General features: G+C 37.4%; 1 protein-coding gene across 1 annotated transcript in view; it reads right to left on the reverse strand.

The window, feature by feature from the left end:
• COL4A1 (collagen, type IV, alpha 1) overlaps nucleotides 1–20,608 on the reverse strand; it is a 54,042-nt gene that overhangs the window by 29,967 nt on the left and 3,467 nt on the right. Inside the window, exons 5-27 of the mRNA XM_010140549.1 lie at nucleotides 20,547–20,608; nucleotides 20,391–20,444; nucleotides 20,216–20,242; nucleotides 18,797–18,880; nucleotides 18,623–18,685; nucleotides 17,574–17,609; nucleotides 16,997–17,038; nucleotides 15,336–15,425; nucleotides 14,686–14,721; nucleotides 14,473–14,532; nucleotides 12,263–12,307; nucleotides 11,987–12,040; nucleotides 11,476–11,517; nucleotides 10,518–10,611; nucleotides 9,979–10,014; nucleotides 8,288–8,452; nucleotides 6,405–6,500; nucleotides 5,391–5,474; nucleotides 4,585–4,655; nucleotides 1,809–2,000; nucleotides 772–940; nucleotides 353–445; nucleotides 150–254 (exon numbers count right to left, since the gene is read on the reverse strand). Of these exons, the coding sequence (XP_010138851.1) occupies nucleotides 150–254; nucleotides 353–445; nucleotides 772–940; nucleotides 1,809–2,000; nucleotides 4,585–4,655; nucleotides 5,391–5,474; nucleotides 6,405–6,500; nucleotides 8,288–8,452; nucleotides 9,979–10,014; nucleotides 10,518–10,611; nucleotides 11,476–11,517; nucleotides 11,987–12,040; nucleotides 12,263–12,307; nucleotides 14,473–14,532; nucleotides 14,686–14,721; nucleotides 15,336–15,425; nucleotides 16,997–17,038; nucleotides 17,574–17,609; nucleotides 18,623–18,685; nucleotides 18,797–18,880; nucleotides 20,216–20,242; nucleotides 20,391–20,444; nucleotides 20,547–20,608 (1,800 nt within the window). The remainder of the gene's footprint in view (nucleotides 1–149; nucleotides 255–352; nucleotides 446–771; nucleotides 941–1,808; nucleotides 2,001–4,584; nucleotides 4,656–5,390; nucleotides 5,475–6,404; nucleotides 6,501–8,287; nucleotides 8,453–9,978; nucleotides 10,015–10,517; nucleotides 10,612–11,475; nucleotides 11,518–11,986; nucleotides 12,041–12,262; nucleotides 12,308–14,472; nucleotides 14,533–14,685; nucleotides 14,722–15,335; nucleotides 15,426–16,996; nucleotides 17,039–17,573; nucleotides 17,610–18,622; nucleotides 18,686–18,796; nucleotides 18,881–20,215; nucleotides 20,243–20,390; nucleotides 20,445–20,546) is intronic.

Below are 20,608 nucleotides of genomic sequence, written 5' to 3' on the forward strand. Positions count from 1 at the left end.
GTGTCGAATGTATGCTTATTGTGGTGCTTGTGGACTTCTGCAAGGGAAGCTCTTCAGATGCACTTCCTAAATCTCATGCAGCCACTAGTGCAGGCCTCTATCCACACTCCCATTACACCAGCTCTGTTAGATGGATAACTTGATCTTACCTTTGGGTCCTGGAGGTCCAGGGAACCCTATACCTGGCTGCCCGACAGCACCTTTTTCTCCTGGCAGGCCAGGTCTACCTGGAAGCCCAGGATTCCCTTTGTCACCTTTGCAAGTGGAAACAAGACAAATGTTAACACAATGGCTAGCTTCTAGGGAACAGAGACATTATGATCATCAGATAAAGATTAACAGGCTGCTATACCTTGAGGTCCAGGGAAACCAGGTGGCCCAGGAAGGCCATCTGCCCCAGGAGGTCCAGGGAGTGGCACAGTTCGTCCTGCTTCGCCCTTTGCTCCTGTGAACATAGAGATGTATTAAGTACAGAAATGGATGAAATTAAACAGGGGAGTTTCACCTAGCCAGCAATATTAGTCCACCCGTACCAACACAATTGACTTGTTATTATGAAGATTTTTTTGTAGAATATTTATAAGAAAACTAGGATGAACCTAAACCATCTCATCTGGCCTAACGAACTCTTCAAGAAAACTGCCCTCAGAGATTTGCAACTACACTGCTGAAAGCAAACACTGATTTAAATTAGAAAGTCTTTTTATTTTGATCTTAAATTGTACTACCTAGAGGGCAGAATTTTTTTTTTTAAATATACTGTAGCATTACCTGGAAGGCCTGGTAAACCTGGGGTTCCAGCAAAGCCTCTGTCTCCTTTGTCACCAGGTAGCCCTGCAGCACCTATCCCAGGAGGGCCAGGAAAACCTCTTTCACCACGTACTCCAGGGAATCCAGGTTGGCCAGGGGGACCACGTTCTCCTTTCAAGCCAGCTGTACCCTAATTTTTGAAAAGTAAAAGTTTATTTCTTGCCTGATTGGCAAGACAGAACACGGCATCCTTTCTCTTTGAATATGTTGTAACTTGGATTTAGCACAAGTATCTGTAATGCTGAAGAAAGTGGATTTTTTATCACTGGGTTCAATGAAAATAGAACTGGGTTCCACATGGAATAGTACATGGAAATCATACCTAGTGTGCAATTCAGCTAAGTGGGCCATGTAAGTTATGTTCCTGATGGTGGGTATGGGAGAAGGTATGAGCACCACAATCAGCTCCACATCCATATCAGCTGAACTCTCTATCAGTGCAAGATTTTGAACCATTAGTTTCCATAAGAGTGTGCTAGAAGAGAGTTGAATCTTGTCTTAACAATTCCTCTTTGGGTAACTGCATTCCTTCAAGCATCTCCAGATAACAGCTAAATCACCCATACTAGTTCTCTCTATCAAGCTTGCGCAAAAGGGAGAAAGGAACAAAGCTACTCTCCATGCCCACAACTTTGTGGGAGAAGAACCTTGCTTTATAGTCCTGAAAGTAAGAAGCCATACTGAATACATTGGAGTCAGATCACTTATTTGCATGACGAGAAAAAGAAAGGATCAAAATCCAATTCTGAAAGAGTCTGTGGCTGAAAAACCATCTTCCTCACTAGTTCGAGGGAAACTGGAGTCTTCCTCTGAGGAAGCATGAACTGCTCAAGCTAAGGACAAGATGTGGAACAATGAATGAGGCCAATAAACATAACGCATGTATAAAGCATAAAAGCATGTGAATTCTGATCTGAAAGACAGAATGTACAGGATAGCACGTACATATAAATAAACACACAGTTGGACAACATGTAAACATTAAGAAACACACATACCGCTGTTCCTTTTGGACCCTGTGGACCTGGTAATCCATCTTTTCCTGGTCTTCCTTCCCTTCCAGGAATACCTGGTTGTCCTGGGAAACCAGGATCTCCCTTTTCACCTTTCAGGATAGCATCATAAGTAAAGTCACCTGGTTCTCCTTTTGCTCCAGGGCTGCCCCTAAGTCCTGGAGTGCCTGGGGGGCCCTGAAATTTCATAAATTCAGACGTCATGAGTTGGCCTACCAACACTTCAACTGATACAAAAGAAAAACACCTTCAGAAATTAAAGCACAGACCCAAATTGAGCAAACCATTCAGTTTTCAAAGAAGGAGGTCAAATGAGAGTATTTTCCAGGACACAGCAGAGTGAATAAGGAATTAATGCAAATCTTCTTGTCTTGATGACTTTGTTATATATCATATCACAGGTATATCATTTTAGATGGTGCACATAAACTTGCACCACTTACAGAAGAACTGCAGGCCATGACACCAAAAAAGTATCATGAATTTTCAAGAAACTACCCATTGTATTTCAGTTATGCATGTTTATACAATATCAGCATGAAGGTAAACGAGGCTTTCTAAGAAGTCATTTTCAGAGTCAAAAGTGTCTGCCCCAACTTTTAAATGCTGAATTCTGTAACACTGCGGAACCTATTTCCTGGATCCAAATGAAACAAAAGTATCTCTACATTTCCATGATAATTTACAATACCAGCAGAAATAGTACTAATGCAGGAAAATAACACAGTTCCAGTATACAAAGAAAAAATCAGCCAAACTTACAGGTTTAAATTGCCTATATAGCCCCACCAAAGATTTTCTTTATTTCAAAACCTTTTAAATCAACTATAATATTAATTAAATATATAGACTGTCTACAAAATTAAATTAATTGTCTTATACTAAACTCCAACATTATTTGCACAAGAGCTAAGGCTAACTGAAGGCTGAAAGCTTCTCCCTGGGTGGCTTATTTCTGACATTTAGCTGATGCAAATATATGTCTCCCTTCATTACTAACATTCATTGATATCGTACAACTAACTAACACAGAGAGTTGGTACTATCAGAATATTATGCACATGCTCAGAAAAGAGTTTCGTTAAGGTCTCCTGGGAAGAAATTATCTACCTAATAACATACATATAGGATTTCCAGAATTCCATTTATTCCCTACATATCTCCTAGGACTTAGATGAACTTTTCTCACAGGAAAAGTCTCTCTAATTTCAAGCGGATCAGAGCTATTCACTCGGGTAGCACAAACTTCATAGGCAATGTCCACTGCTCATGGTTGATGTGTGCCCTCCACTCAAACCTAAACCAGGACACAGTCAAAGGTAATCTTTCCATTAGCTTTGCTGGGTCCTGGATCAGACTTTGGTGCTCTAGCATGGCTCTAAACAATGTGAGCTTGTGAGGCTGGCCTCTATGTAGTTTTTCCAAGCTAAACTATATGCTGGATCACCACCTGGCTGAACTTTGTGGAGAAAAACAACCTTAAAAGCATTCAGAAGAGCAGCCAGTCCTTGTCTGATGAAAGACATGAACAAAACTTCAGAGGCAATAAAAGGAAAATATTAAGGTGTGGCAAAACATGTGCTGAGAACAAAGGCCAGACACGAAAAAAACCTTAAATACATTAGAATGCCTTCTATTTCTCTACTGATTTTTCATGGATGTCATCTGAGTCCCTGAGTAATATCACTTATCATGGTGGAAATAGGGAATGGACTCCATCCTAGCTAACTTTTGCTTGCTGAGTAACAAATTCATACACATGGCTTGGTTTAACTTTGGAAGATGCCTCTCTCTCACCACCGGTGATAAAGGGAGATTGCATAACTCCAGCGTGTGTTACTGCACATGAATGTTACTGAGAACTTACATTGCCAAACATAAAACAGCTCAGGGATAAAAAGTCGGGGAAGATTCTGACAAGTTCAGTCTCCTTACATTATGAATGGTGTCAAAATCCACGTTATACTACAGGAACATGTATGCTAAGGTAGGTCTTGACAGCATACCACACTGTAGAGACACTCGAGTGAACTCTGACAAGATCAAATGTAGTTGTGCAAAGTGTGGTGCTCATCTAGGAGTAATTTGTGTGACATTTTAGACAAGTGCTATGCTTATGGCTGTTCTGCTTCTGATATCTAGCCTTGCTCACTGAGAGTCATGTTACACTGCATCAATATAATCTACAAGGACCATATAATCACGATACTATCCACTTTCACAGCCTGCCTTTATTTCTTCAGAACGACTTAGTTTTCATGCTAAATAATTATATTTTAGGGAACATACACGCACACTTTTCCCAAAATTCAGACAAACTGCCAAAGTGTATTACATATTAATAGTAGATTGCTTACACTACGCTAGATGGCACTGTCTGTCTCTCTCTCTCAACATATATGTACACAATAGCAAAGAGTTACTGGAACGATTCATGAGAAGGTCAGAGCAGACCTGCATCTGTTTCCTGCAAAACCCTAATTTTTACTCAACTCCACTGCTTAGCTTGCTCAGTCAGAAGGTCACGTTTCCTTCTGAGTTCATATGATGGGCAAACACAGAAATATAACCCATTTCTGACAGCTCTTTTTTATAGCTCAGCTACACTGCTTCCTAGTTTATTTTGCTAGGCATAGTTCCTTAGTTTTATCATATTGCTGTGCTGGTCTGGTTTTTTTTATTACACAACCACACTGATGATCATGTGTTTTTTGATCACATGCCTCATAGGACACATAGCATTTGGCAAGGCATTACTTACAGGTACCCCTGGAAGACCATCAAGTCCAGGTAAGCCTCTGTCACCCTTGAAACCAGCTTGTCCCGGAAAACCTTAACAGAGAGACAAAAGTAGAATTGTTTACTACGTGCTTTTACAAATAGCTCATTGCATGTGAATTCTTTGTGATCGCTCTCAAAGTGTCTCATTCCATCCCCAACTGTGTCAACATAATGCTGTTAAAGTCAGTGAAGTTATCTGGATTCACATGCTCTTGTGCTGTATGTGTCCATATTCATAAACTCAGAAGCTGATGATTCATTTGACTTGGGAATGAATTCACCTTACTGTTAGACCTATAATGTAACCACTGCAGTCTTGAAACTACCTAGATTGTATTCGCTTTTCCTAACAGCTTCTAGAACAAACATTAGGTATGACCGTTTGCATGTGCCACTTCTCTCACATGGTAGCAGAAAAAGAAAATTTTTTTTGGCCAGAGATTTTAATGCTAGGATTGGGAACATACGCATGGGCCACTGCCAAGCCTGGGCACACAGGGCAAATGCTTCCCACATTATTTTTCACTTTCACAATCTTCTGCGAAAATATTTAGGCCACAGTTCACAAAGACCCTCCACTGTGGCCAGTTTCTGCTTCCTCCATAATTCTTGTCAGTTGCATCGGAAATTTGGAATCAGGCCAAAAATAGGAATATTCCATCCTCCTTTCATTAGTTTCACAAACAATTTTATTAGTGGGACAAAAAGTAATTAATTTTATCACATATGCTGCATTTATTGTTTTATCCAACTTATTTAATTCTCACATAGTTAATAAGTTTTTACCTGCTGGACCTGGTGGCCCTTGAGGTCCTGGAAGTCCAGGAGGTCCTACTTTATCACATAAGGCACAGGCTTCACCTTTGTCACCTGAGAAAAAACACCCCAACAAAACTAATAAGTAACAATGCAATAAGACAACAGCAAGCAGGTGGATTCAGAAGCAAATGTCAATTTAACACACTTCATGCTAAAAAACAAAAATAAATGTACTACTTCTAATTACATGCTTCAGAGAGAATTTATCAGCAAACTGATATTCAAAATTCTTTAAAATTTTTAAAGGAATGGCATGGAAATCAACTTAAGTCTTATCCTAAGAATAAAATTTAAGAAAGAGTTAAAAGGGACCAGGCTGAAGAGGATCAAAAAGAAGAAAAGAAATATACACTGAGTATAGAAGAAATAAAAATATTAAAGCAAAAAAAGGAGAACCCCTATAGTCACTGGGACATTGCAGTTTTACAAAAGCAGTGAGCAGAACGAGATTAGGAAGGATCAACCATCATGTAAGTGAGTGCAGCTCATATTTTTCATAGGTCCATTTAGTCAATGCTGCTAAAATACATGGTGGACAGTCCTATTTATAGGTGTAACAATTTTAGCTTCAATTATACTCGTGGCAATGATTCATAAACCATTTCCATTCCCAATTCATCTGCCCCTCTCTAATTCTTCATCTCAGAATTCACATCTTATATTGTTATAAAGAGTTCAATTTACACATAATGGGACTACACTCAACCCTTTCTTTCTTCCCAGCTCCTCTTTCAGCCCTGCCCCATCACTTTCCAGCAAGGTGTAGGCTAAGTGAAATGTAAGCGAAATTTGCATCACACAATTCAATAGACAATATCCATCTTTTACTCACAACAGACTTAAGAAAAATGTCCATGAACTATTTGTTTAACTAACTTTAAGAACACTTTCTCTGGATCCAGCCTAACTTGCTCAGCTTCTTTACACACCCAAGCTCCAGGAACAGAACATTAGAAAACAATCACTTTAAAACAGCATTACCTTTCTCTCCCATCTCTCCTGGAAATCCATCTCTTCCTGGAAGTCCAGGAACACCTGGTGCACCAGGTTCTCCCTGCTGGCATTGATCAATCCCATCTGCAATGGAAATACAATAAAGAATGTTGTTTGACAGGTGCAAGTTTCCATTACAGGGCTGCAAGTACCCCACTGAACGTTATCTACGAATAGTGATGTCAGGATAGCATTTTAGTTTTCTATTTGATTTACTTTGAAAAATTTAACTGGGGTTCTGTATTCTGGTTCCATACTGCTTAATTAACTCTGGGAATTATGGAGAAAAGACAGGTTCTGTCATAATAAGGTTACAAACAACTTTGACATAAAATCCATTTTTATTGTAAGTTTTGGCTATGAAAATTGCTGTGGGTGAAAAATTGCTGGTTTGACCCTGAAGAGAATGGACAATATTGATATTCTGAAGAAATTCATTAAGTAGAGATTTTTGACCCTGACTTTTGTTTGCAACGTTTTAGGAAAATTCCTGGGTACCTTGTTAACATCTATTTAACTTCTTCACACCGATCAAGCTAACAAACTTAATACGTTAGCAACTGAAATTGGTTAACAAATGAGAATATTTAGCAGGTTCAATATAAGAATATAAACTGTCTCTGATCTGTTTGATGATAAGGCGCAGATTCTGACCGAATATAATACGACATCATTTTGGCCAAAGCCAGTAGTCAAAATGTTAATGTGAAGTTTGGCAAACAATAGGTAAATGAAAAGAAGTTGTTTCCCATTATACACTTGAAGAAAGCTAAAGAAGTGGCTGTGGAAGGAGAATTAAACATCATTGACAGAAATGTTGCATGAAAACCAGGATTTGCTCTTAATTTTAGAGCAAGGTAAGTTTTAGCTATCCAATTCCTTATTCTAGGTGCTGGATTTTGTACTGCTTTATTGGCAAACAAGCAGGCATCTTCAGTTGTTTTTGAACCAAGTATTTTTGGTTTAGGAATTTCATTGATAAAAATAATGCTCCTTTCAATAGTTTTAGACTACCTAAACTACTGTAATAGGGATATCATTCTTTATGTTGAAATGACAATTTAACTCACAATATCAGTATCACCTATAACAAAAGTTTTCCTTCAATAAAAGAGTTAAAACATCAGTTGTAAGGAGCTATTAAGCACGTAACACTTTCATATGTACTTTTTTCATTGCTTCACTGCAGAGCAAAACCAAAACATCTTTTCCTCTAAAAATGTTTTATTGGAATCTCTTTATCCATAGCTGTGTAGTGTTCTTATCATTATTACTAATATTATCATGTATTTGTCACATCATTATTAGCTTTTCATTTACTTCTATAAAGCATGTGTTGACCCCATTCTCTTGTAAGATAATCTCATTTGACATTCTAAACTTCTGGCAGACTACCTCAGTCTGCAGTTCTTACACCTGTTCAATCTGTTACATAGATTGCTACTGCAGACTCGTAAATTGTGGTATCGAACAGCTATCCAAGCTTTGCCAAGAGCAATATTAACATCTGTTATTTTTTTAATTTAAAATCACAAATATCTCTAGGTTGGCATAGTAGGATACAGAAGAAACCGGTATGTATTAAGGTTAATTAATTGGTTATATTGTAACAGTTCACAATGAACGTTCAAAGAAATCTTAGAAACATTTTGCAAGAATCCATGTCCCAGTAAGAAAACAAGCAGCTTGCTGCATTGCAGAGCAGCTTTTACTTGGCCTATTTGTTAATGGGCTCAGTTATGTTTCTTCCACAATGTAGATGCATCCTAGTTACAGCTTTTATAATTTTGTCTTTTCTTTTTTCTCTTTATGTGCATGCAGTGTGCATTATTGAGTGTTCATTGTCAAAAGCAACCTCGTGCTTTACCCACCTGTTACGCCTGGAGGACCTGGTGGGCCAGGCAACCCTGGGGGACCTGGGAAACCATCTCTTCCAGGGGGTCCAGGTAAAGAGAATCCTGGAGAACCCTTTTCACCTTTTTCTCCTCTCTGCCCAGGGACGCCAGGTGATCCTACCCTGTCTGGAAGTGGCTGACCTTTGGACAGAGTAAAACATATATAAAAGTGTGACAAGTGAAAAGACAGTAACGTTACCAACACTTCAGCTTCCATTAGGTTTCAGAGATAAATGCAGAAATGTTAGTGCAAAATAAAGGGACTGCATCTTTACTATTGGTGATTTATACAAAACTGACTATACTCACTACAGCTCAGAGTAACTCACTTCAGTCCTGAGACAAACCCATTTATTCTGTATCAAGTGCCTTTCTGAGATTTAGTTAAATCAACTTTTGCTGGGTAATAAATAGTGAAGACACAAGAGTTACTTTAGCTATTACACTTAGAAACTATTACATACTTCTTTATCTCATAATAAACCAAATCTTAAACACACCTAGAAAGGGACAGCATGTCTAAGAGCTTCAGTAAATAATGATTCAAAAATGCCAACAGATTTCAGTAACGCTAAAGCCAAAACTGTTTGTAGAAGTAATAAGCAAACAACAGCCAATAAAGAGAAGCAGTTAAGCAGCTAGAAAATCTCGTTTAGCTATCTGTACAGTCACACAGGTCTTCATACTTTAATGAGTTATTTCGGTTCACAACTAATCACTAGACCTGATCACTAAACCAGTCTGAGCCTTCTGCAACACTGCAGGAAGATATGAAAGTCACACATATCTCAACTCCTGAAGGGTAATGACAGACAAAGAGCTACCATTCTTCTTGTCTTGTCACACAGAATTCTTTAGGGACTATTACAGTCTGCAGAACACAGTATCTCCTCCCTAAACTGTGAAAAATTTCCTGGAAATTATCTGACCTTTACTCACATTAATTTCATATTTAGCTCACTGTCAAGCTAGAAAATGTGACCTAAGGGGGTAATAGTAGTATCACTGAAGGATATATTAGAGTCAGGTTTCCGCAGATGATTTATTTCATTTTTAAAAAAGCAAATATTGTGGTTGTACACATGTACATGTATATACATACATAACAACAGTGTTGTTATGTGTGAAGATGTTAAGGCTATGAAAAAGGCAAAATAAATAACTTTTATTCAATCAAGTGACATAGTCAATAAGAAGCAGGAAGCCTTCAGGAATGACTTTGATCTAATAAATGTTATTATTTCTCCCTGTAAACCTTGTTTTATTATACAGAGCTGAAGTGAGAGCAAAGCAGATAATCTACATATGAGTATACATACATGGTATACATGCACATACCCACACACTATTTACATTTTACAACTCCTCCTGCTCAATGGAGTCATACTCCCTGGGCTACCTCTGATGACCTGTACACACAACTTCTTCAATTTAAGCAGAAAGTTATCAGGTCTCTACACAAAGAGCAAAATCACATCAGAGACACAAGAAAAGCAACTGACAGGAAAGGTCTAGGGGGGGGGCTTAGACTCCCAGAGAAGCCACTGCCTGGGTGTTCTGTAAGTCAGGCAGTAACTGGCAGCAGCTAAGGACAAATCTCTCAGGACTCTTCACCCAGGAAGAACACAAGAAAAATGTGAACAAAATCAGAGGTCATGAATTCATACCTGGAGGTCCTGGGATTCCTTGTATACCAGGAAAACCTTTAGAAAGAGAGGTTGTCAGTTAGGCAATGAAGTCAGCAATGCCAATGTCAGTGAACTTTTAGCACATATTATCTACGTACACATTACAAGCTAGTATGCCCTCCTCAATCAAAGGTTAAGCTAAATGATCTATAGATAACCGCAAACAATACATTTAGGGACAAAGTCCTGCTGTGTGCCATCTTCTCCACTGATGTTTCTTCAATACGTTAATTTAACTCTACAGTTAGACTTCATATAGCTTTATAGTTTTAAGTAATTTAGCTTTAACTGGATTATTTAACTGCCATAAAAGCAGATCCCAGTTTAGCCTTTTCCAGTCTATAACTGAAAGGCTGTCTTACTGATGATGAGAAAATTACCACAAAAGCACAAGAGCACTTCAATAAATAACTGGAATATTTCACTGTCATATAGAGCACCTGAGCTAACAGAGAGTGCCATTTTAATTAGAAAACTAAAAGCATAACTCAAACATAAAGACAAGACAAAATACATACCTTTTTCACCTTTTTGACCTTTCAGTCCAGGCAAACCTGAAAGTCCAGGTTCTCCCTTTTGACCAAAGGTATCTATTGGTCCAGCATCTATAACCTGAATCACAAGACAAAGGCTAGGACACTGGAAACAGTGTTATTTGTATCTCCCCCATTGCGACCTAATGGTACAGAGGCCATTTTGTTTTGAGCAGTTTTGGTTATACTTGTAATTTCAGCGATACGTAACTAGTGCTGTGAGAGAGTTGTATTTGTTGAGGAATTACCAGAGAAATTAAATATCCCCTATTCTATCAAAATACCTTCAGAACAGAAGTAGGATTAAGTGAAGAGCTTTATAGCACCTTTCTGAACAACAATGATGTCAAGAAACCTCAGCATGGTCTTAGCATTGACCCATTAGGTTTGTACTACATTTCATTTTAAAATATTCTGTTTTGGCAATTTCGGCTAACACTAATTTGAGCTTGCATATAGGATATTAACATTTACAATAAAATATTCAGTAAGTATGCACAATTTTTTAAAACAAATCAGCAGATGGTGAGATTTTTTTCCCTATGTTGGAGAAGCAGCACCATCAGTGATCCGTTTGTTGCTGACTTAATCCCATTTTTTATTTGAAGTGTTAAAAAAAATACAGACTGCAAAGCTGATGGGCTTACTCTTTAAATTCTCTTTTGGCTACTTCATATTGATTAACAATGCCTATCATTTTCGTAGTCCAAAACATTTGAAATTCATATTCTTTGAGAGCTCCCATCCCAAATTTCAAACGTACTCAAAAGACCTTTATCCAACTCCTGTTTTCATTAAGAAAAAAAGAGGACATGACTGATTAGAACGAGAACAGAACACGTATAGTCTCTCTTTTCTTTCATCATTGTTTGAGCACTTTGACTTTTACAAAATTTATATTTTCATTTAAGTTTAAAGTAAAACACGAATTTATTTTACTTACTCTTCCTGGAGGTCCTGGAAAACCTGGGTCACCTTTGTCACCCTAAATCAAAATACAATTTACATTTTAAATCCACATCAGATTTTCTTCCCCACAAAACAGCGTTTCCATAGCAAATGAAGTCTCTGATAGAGATTCATACAACTTCCAAATGATAGGTACCAGGACCATTATCATAAGCAGTAAATAGTTTGCAGGCCTGTTCTGCTTTACACTATGTAAAGAGAAACTGATTTTCAGAAGCACATTTGTACATATGCTGGCTGGGCAAAGAGCTTGTGAAAATAAAGCCTGCATTAATCAATTCATACAAGAGATCTAAACCAGGGATACCTAAGATACCCTAAGTTTTACTTTTTCTAGGCTCTGAGTGATGACTTTACAACTTAGTAATATCCATTTAATATTGCTTTATGCGCATTCATTGCTTTAACACACATCTATGAACGTGCCATGAAGGCTCTTAACAACTTCTTCTGTGTGATGGGAAACAAAGGCCGTTACTACGCACCTTCGCACCAGGCTCCCCGGGTCGTCCTGGAATCCCAAACCCACCAGGCAAACCCTGCGCGTAGAAGACAAAAAACCCATGAAAGACAAATATAATTGCATCTTAGCTCTGGCAGCATCAAAGTTTTAAATTTTCAAACCAGTCACTAATTCACTGAAAACAAGAACTTTAAGTAAACAATTTACAAGGCTAGAAAATTTCAACCGTTTACAATATACAGACAGTTCTTTGTTTTGAATGTAAGAAATGGTACTGGAAATTCAGTAAAATACATACAGGTTCTCCTTTTGGTCCTGGTTCACCATCTTTTCCAGGCTTTCCCTGTAAAACACCAAGTTCCACTCCGCTTAAACAGATGGACAAATACATGCAATTTCTGAATAGAGTTGGTGAAACACTAGAATAAAACAATCACTATCATAACGTGTTAACAGAAGCGTGCTAACACAGTTAGCAGTGCAGAGGGTACAAAGCCGGCAAATTGTGACTGCCTAGTGCTTATATTACTCAACATTCTACAAGCTGCAGAATTAAATAAAATCCTGCAATTCTGTTCCCAGATCCAGGAATAACATACGGATTTCCCAGCCAAACAAGCTTCAAGACAAAATACATCAACAGCACAGGAAACTGGAACCAGACCCAGAAACTTTTCCCTTCATAGCAATCCCTTTCTATATATATACTCTCCAGCCTTACGAAACCTTTATTCATAGACATTCGGTGGCTCAGTTTCAGCAGAAGGCTTGGAGAGCAGCCCCGTATCAGATGGTGTAATCTGATAGTAATCTAGTGGTAACAAACATTTCCTTAAAATTGAAAGCTATAATTTCAAATCACATGGTGGATGATAACCTAGAATCCAAGAGTCCCTCCTCCACAGCAAAATGATTCATTCTTAGACCACTGTGTTAGCCTACAGAGGGAATTAGATTCCCTTGAGGTAATCAACAGGTACGTAATAAATGACCTAGTGGGACTAAACTACTTTTCAGCATGCCCTTCCTCTTCCTATGAGCTAAGAAGGGACAGGCACCTAGGCTTGTAGCCTGAACAGCTGGAAGCTGCCTTTTAGTTGTTGTGACAGTGCTTAGACTGTATGTGTATCATAAGCAATACAAGTATGTCCCATAAAACCAAGAAAAGGTATATACTTAATACACAAAGAAACAGTGCATGCAATTCAGTCCAAAAAATAATCCCATCAGTTTAGGGTCAAAAAGTTCCTTTTAAAACAATGCAATTGAAAGATAAAAATGATACAACATGAACAGGCCACCACCATCAAAGTGTGCAGCTATGGTATCTTATAAAGAAGGGTTACAAGTGATTTTTAATGATTAATCAAAATTGCAATCTGTAAAGTCAGGGGAGTCTTGAAATGTACACTGTGATTGGAATTAATCATATGTTTTCATTCAATGAAACTGGAATATCAGATCTTAGCACCTGCCAATCTTTCAAGCCTTATTTTAATTTCAGAAGTGTCTATGATTTCCTTTAACAGCAACGTTTATATATATAAAATATTTTTAAAATTTTGTTCAGGGGACTTTGCAGAAACTGAAAGCTCTATTTTTGAACAATTCAAAATTGGTTTCTTCAATGAGCTCTAGGTCAACATCTTTTCCATTCTTCCAGCTTTCAAGCCCTCATTTACAGTAAGAGTAAAAATACATACATGATAGCAAAGATAAACCCATCACATATCCTTACTGAAAGGATGACAGAATATTTGACCTTGAAGTGTATTAGGGAGGGATATTTTACTTTTTTCAGACTGAAGTACAATTCAATGACTACAGACATGCTGGATCTTTTTCTAACAGTTTACGAAGACACACATTTTAAAAAACAATACCTTAGATACATTTGCAGGTAGAAAATGTATGCTTTTGCTACCAGCTCTGCTATGAAAGCTATAGCATGACTCATGCAGAAGTTGTATGGTTGAGACTATGCTACAGGTCAGACTAGACAAATGTAACAGACATTATGGCCTCAAGCATCTACAGACAGGCTAGAAACCAGAAAGCAAATGTATCTCAGTCATCTAAATATTTTCCTCCAACCATCTTCTTTGTAAGGTTAAGCAGGCTTATTTTGTAGATTGCACATAAGAATATTTGAAATAAATTCAACATGTTCTGTTTAGCTCAAGTCATTCCTACAGAGCAATTTTTTTTGCTTTCCTTTTCCTTCTGTTCTGGAATGACTTAATCTTGCTTCAGCTGGGATCAAGGGGAGTCTTGCCTTTGCCTTCAGCACTGCAAGTTACTGTTAAGTGTCTTTAGTTATCCAAAAGCATGTTGCATACTAATATTCCTGTATGTTATTACTACCTTGACTTGTACATCTGTCCTACAGCAAAACTTGCTTGAAATATACCAAATTTGCTGTTTCACTAATGGTTACTAAGTTTAATTAGCTCATGGAAACAATACAATGACTGTAACTATGGTATTGAAAAAGTTGAGCCTACTTACACGTGGACCAGGCTTCCCAGCTTCACCCTTTTCTCCTTTGAAACCTGAACCTGGCAATCCCTGGAAAATAAATACACAATATATTAAAAATACTGCCAAATTCTAAAGTAAATTTTCTTTTATCAAATAGCTATAAAGACATTCAGGACCATTATCAGATTCTTCACAATTTTAATAGTAATACAAACACACAAAAAAGTACACAATACTCACTGGGGCTCCCTGTTCACCCTTTTCACCTGGATCACCCTATTGAAATTATGAAAAAAACCACAGATTAGTAAGCAAACTCTTAACCATTAGTCATTTAGGTTGTAAATCATGTAATTCTTCACGTCAGCAGAAGCACATTTAACCCTGTTCTCCACTTCAGGAACTATGTCTGATATATGATGTGCAAGAAGACAGACAAACATAAAATTTTAATCTATCAATTTAGTTTATTATACAAGTGCACACTCCTTAGACTGCCTAATTCAGTAACTGAAAAATTCAGTAGCACTCAGATTACATGAATATGATTCTGTATAGCACAACTCCCATATAAGCTACTTAATTAAAATTTTTACAGTATTTGTTTTTAATAGGACTATGCTTATCAATCCTTCTTCCTCAGAAAGTCCTCTGCTGTACGTGTTATTTAAGCAATTATTTATGCAATTATCATTTATCATGTGTTTTTCAAAGAAACTTCCAGAAAGACAATTAAAATTCATTCATGAAGTAAAACAGTGAGAAATTTGGGAAAAAATGGCCGTAGGTGACTTAATATTTTCTTTTTTCCTGTTTTACTTTTGTTTGCTAATTCCTATTGATCATATTTTAATGAAGAGTACAACAAGATCAATCGTTTAATGTCTCACCTTTTCTCCCTTTATGATTTCACTGCCTTTTTCTTTCATATGTGGTGCTGGACCTGGGGGGCCTGGGGGGCCCCTTACTCCTTGTTCTCCCTGTCAACACCAAATCCAGGAGAGTCAGTTGAGAACAGTACTGACACTGAGAACAAACATTACTAAGACCAATATCATTCAAGAGAACTACCACTTACTTTTAAAAATACAGCTAATTCAGCAAAATCAGTCAGAGAAAAGGTTACACACACATTTACAGGAGACACGGCTGTACAATGGGTGACAGACTGAGATTGCCCTGAAGAAAGAGATCTGAATCTCCTGTTAGGGTGAAAATTGATTAATACCAAATATCAGAAACATATCCAATTAAATACTGTAATACATTAGAAGGTTTTTAGTGCCTCCCTTAGGGAAGAAGGGGATTAGGAGGAAAGGGGTCAGGTGCTGGAAGTTGATGCCTAAAGGAAAGTGAAAGCTTATAGTGTTCCATCAGCTTTAAAACTGTCCATAGAGGCCCACTAAAAGATGGTAACTGTGGATACTTTATTAGTATGTATGTGTCCACAGCAGGGTAAGAACCTCACCTCCTTATATAACGCAAAAGCACTATCTTTTACAGCAAAACACCTCCAAAAAGGCTCGATACATTTCTGTCAAGCAGTAATGCTTAGCAATACAATTGTTTTTTTCCTAAAGACAAACTGGAGGAGTCCAGGAAATCTCCACATACTTCTGTGGCCAACATTTTTCAAGGAATTGGATGATAACAAGTTAATTTCAAAAATGTGTCATGTCACAAGAAGTTCTACCCATCAAGAATAGCGTGGCTCAAAAACCACAAATAAGGTGGTGGATAAAGAAATCCCACCAAAGTAACATAGTTTATATTTATACTCCAGAAGGCCTCTGTCAATGACATTCAAGAGGCTTCTGGAGAAGGGCTCAGACACACAACCAATTTACTGAACAACCCGTGACGGCATGCATTTCGTGTCTCCTGAAAATGCAAGATAAGGGACTTTAGCCCAGAACTCTCAGTGGGAGAGGTAACAGATTAAAACCTAACATGTTTTACTCCCATTTGATACTGGTTAGGAGAATAAATGGGGTCCTGAAGCACATCTTCTGGCTTAGTTTCATTCAAAAGTAAACCAGTCTGTGTGCTCTGAAAACTGCTCCTGGTTGAGTCAAAACACAGTAAAAGGGGACAACTGAAAGATTTGATTTGGAACTATAGACTAGCAAACCAAACTAAGGCAGACAGGTTTTCAAGAGTCCTACCACAAATAATTCTGATTACTCTGGATAGCACATTAAAACTCATCCCTCAGAACTAAATTGATTTCAAATAAATCTCATGATGAGTCCTAATACACAGAGTAAATGTTGTCAGATCTGCCTGCTGCAAACTAAAGTAACTGGTATTAATCACAGCTGGAAAACGGGGTAACGACCTGACAATGTCAGATATAACATCATCATGAACAAAGTCTGTAACCATTCATGACTTTTGTTCATTTAGGTGTAAGTTACGGATTTTCTCAAGTGTTCCAAAAATTACAATGCTGATTTTTGCCATTGATTGATTCCAACAGTTTATTTATTTAAAACAAAGTATCAGGAATATCTCTGACAATCGTTCTCTAGAGGTTTTTCAAGAGACTTACCTTTTCACCTTTGGGACCCTGAAAGCCCAAGCCCATGTAGCCCTGAAAATATAAATTACACATACTTAGCCAATTTTTATCAGCTGTGCATATACATGCATGCATACACACACAGGAAAGGCAAAAGTTAAGAGAGGATATAAAAGACAGAATATGTCTTATAAATGCACAAATGAAACAAATAAATAAGCCTTAAGCCCCCCGCTGTTTTTTACGTTCTGTGTAACAGTTTGTGAAAAAACAGAATTAAATTTGTCTAATAATTTTATTGTCGGTATGCTTTTTTCCCAACATTTTAATGAACATTTAGATGAGTTCAAATACAATGTTTTTTAATGTGCAACTACTGCTGATTTGATCAAGTGAGATAGTAGATCTAAACAAATTTGAAAAAAAAAACCCTAAAAAATGTATTAAAAATCTTACTTTACAATGCCCTTTACGATGTAAAAATAGGTCCTGAAGTGTTAAAAAAACACCCACTCCTTTAGAACCATCAGTTTCCAGATTTTCAGGGATCTGGTGTCTCAAATAAATAAACAAATAGACTTATTCCTTATAATAAAAAGAGTCCTACCTTCTCGCCTGGGAGTCCTGGTGGCCCTGGGGGACCCTATTAAGACAGTACATTTTAGCATAGTATCTAGTACACTAGGTGGAATAACACCTTGTTCTATAAAGACATCAAAAATGCAAATCTTTCCGATAATCCAAGATGTACAGCCTTTTTCTGCTACTGTGCATAACTCACAACTTAGAATTAAGTAATAAAAACAAACAGAATCTGTCTAAGGTTATCTTATCAGACCTTGTTTGGCAGTTAAGACTGTTGGACCTAATCAGCACCTAGACAAGAGGCAATTAAAAAAAAAATTCTACGGTACCACACTGTAAAATAACTTCGGTACTGCCTTTTTTTTTTTTTTTGCAGTTCTGCATGATAAAATATTAGTTCTCACCCTTCTTTTATTAAAATTGTTCTTTTTCACATCAGCAAGTGCAAATGCTGACTAAACCATACTACCATTTTCCTTTACATCACTTTCAGTTTTCTTGAGAAAGGTAAGAAATCTCATACAGATCACTTTAATAGCCAGAAACACTGGGTGAACTTTTACCAGATGGAAATAACTGATCTTGCATCCAGTACAAGAAGAGAAGATATTAGGTGTCTGTTAGACCTGTCAAAATGTAAAGAGCTGAAATGTCTTCAGCATTTGGCAATTACCATAATAACAGACAGTTGATACCCTGCTTTCCACAGTACTACTTACTGTGGCTGCCCGTAAGAACAAACATTTTGATTTAGATCTGGCTGCTATGTTTATTTTATATATAAATTAAGAGGGTGAAGAGAGGAAAGGAGGAATAACTATTACAACCCCTCCAACCCACAAATACCCTCCAAGCCTGCAAGAAAAGAACATGACTGTAGGAGCACCATAGGAAAACCTATGCTACCTCATCATTCCTGCCATGGTAGAGTCCATGAGGATAAACATGAAGCCTGAAACCACGGGTTATCTTTCCCAAACCCCAACAAACACTGGCTATACACATCTTGCAGAACTTTCCTATAATAAAGCTCTATAACTAAAGTGCAAATCACCATGAGAGAAAACTTACTGGATCTCCTGGAGGTCCTTGTGGCCCCATTGGTCCTTGAAACCCTGGAGTTCCAGGTGGACCCTATGAAAAATTAAAAAGGCATAATTAAAAATTATATTTATTTGGTAATTTCATGACACTGATATAATTTAAACTAAAGCTCACTGTTATTCAAACATCATCTAGACTTACAGGTAATCCAGGTTGTCCAGGAAAGCCTTTATCGCCTTTTAACAGACTAGGAGGTAAAAGACCAATCACTTCACCTGGATCTCCCTATAATAAGAAAAGAAAAAAAAAATCTTGAACATCCATTGAAATACGTTCAAATCCACCAATATTGAGATGAAAAGAATGTTGAAGCTATGCAAAGTTCAGAGTCATTTGGAAAGCTAACTTTAAAAAAGTCACTTGACTTGTTTTTAAGTCAGCTGAATCATAGCAAGATGTATTAGAAGTTAAGGCCTTAACTGTCCCTTAAAGCCAACTGAAAAGATTCCAGTACCAAATCTTCCTTCATACCCTATTTTCCTAGATTGTAATGGGTAGTCAAAAAGATTTCCCCAAATCTATCACTACTACAGAGTCACCACACAATTGGAGCGTCTGACCTGCCTGCTGGGAGAAGTGGTAACCTCACAATCTCTTTTCCAGGTTGAGATCTTCGGTCGTATACCTAATTTTGATATAAAAATCATTTACGGCATCCTTTTTCTTCAAAAAAGGAATACACTTTGTCTTATATTTAGAAAACTATTCTAATGGCTATCTACTTCTTTATGTTTGTTCTTTTAAATAGCAAACGATGCCGTTTTCCCTGATTTTTCGTAGGTAGTTGCAATATCGTAAGTGACTTTATTTCAGCAGTTGTGTACCTACACATACATGCTTAGGGAAGAAACATTTGAGTCCTTCAATGTTTACAGACTAATTCAGTTCTTCCCATGTGCGAGAAAGAGAAAAGGGCATTTTACAACTTCAGGTAGTCATATCATTACAAATCTAATATTACATTTCCACTTATATTTAGCTTACACTTCCAAATTACACCTGTTCATTTTAAAGAGCAAAAGCTCCCTGTGGACATTCAATGTTTCACCCTCCAGTTCACAAAATGCACTCAGTTACCTAGCTAGTTAGTTTAAATTTTTATTTATGAAAACTGTTTAGCATGTGTTGAATGCTTCTCATATTGTGGCCTACATGACCTTCTTCCACAAACATTATCCATGTGAAACTATTTAGATAAACGAAATGTCAATACCAAAACAAATGTTTGAACCACAAAATCTATCTAAATCGTTATACGCAATTGGGTGGCCACCATATTGTTTATATGTAATTAATGATATGTAGTACCTTTTCCTGTTGTAATCCATGCAATACTTACACTTTTAAAACCTGCATGGAACAACACCTATGTTCAATTGTTATTAACTGGACATCTCCCCACTGTCTTTATTTAGTGGGAGCGCAGACCAGAGTACAAAGTGAAACACGGGGGTACAATTTTTCAGTCCTTAAGTAAGGACTTAAGTCTGGAGGGTGTAGAGTTCACCCAAACTCTTACTGCGAGGAGGAGGATATGAGTACACTTAGAGTAAAATGTACCTTCATTCCAGGAGGTCCTGGGGGTCCCTGTGAAAAAAAAAGGATATATTTGATGTTATTGTTCCTCAGTATTGTATATTTTGGATCTTATACTCTATGTCATTCCATACAGTATATTTGCATTTCAAGAATCAGGGTTGAAACAAGTGAATCAAGCATAGAAGAAACTACTTACTATGCTCCCAGTCAGCCCTGGTAATCCTGGGGGACCTACTGGACCTCTTTCACCCTAAGGGGAACAGAGAAATTGGGTTTTTTTTAGGGAATATATGCTAGAGGGGTGTTTTCATTTCAACACAGAGATGCTGCTATAAACGTGTGTAAATGTCACCTTTGTGCCATTACATCCTGGAATACCAGGTGGACCAGGAGGGCCATCTTGTCCAGGAATGC

Source organism: Buceros rhinoceros, unplaced genomic scaffold (assembly GCF_000710305.1).
Source record: "Buceros rhinoceros silvestris isolate BGI_N320 unplaced genomic scaffold, ASM71030v1 scaffold4917, whole genome shotgun sequence".
Lineage (NCBI taxonomy): Eukaryota > Metazoa > Chordata > Aves > Bucerotiformes > Bucerotidae > Buceros > Buceros rhinoceros.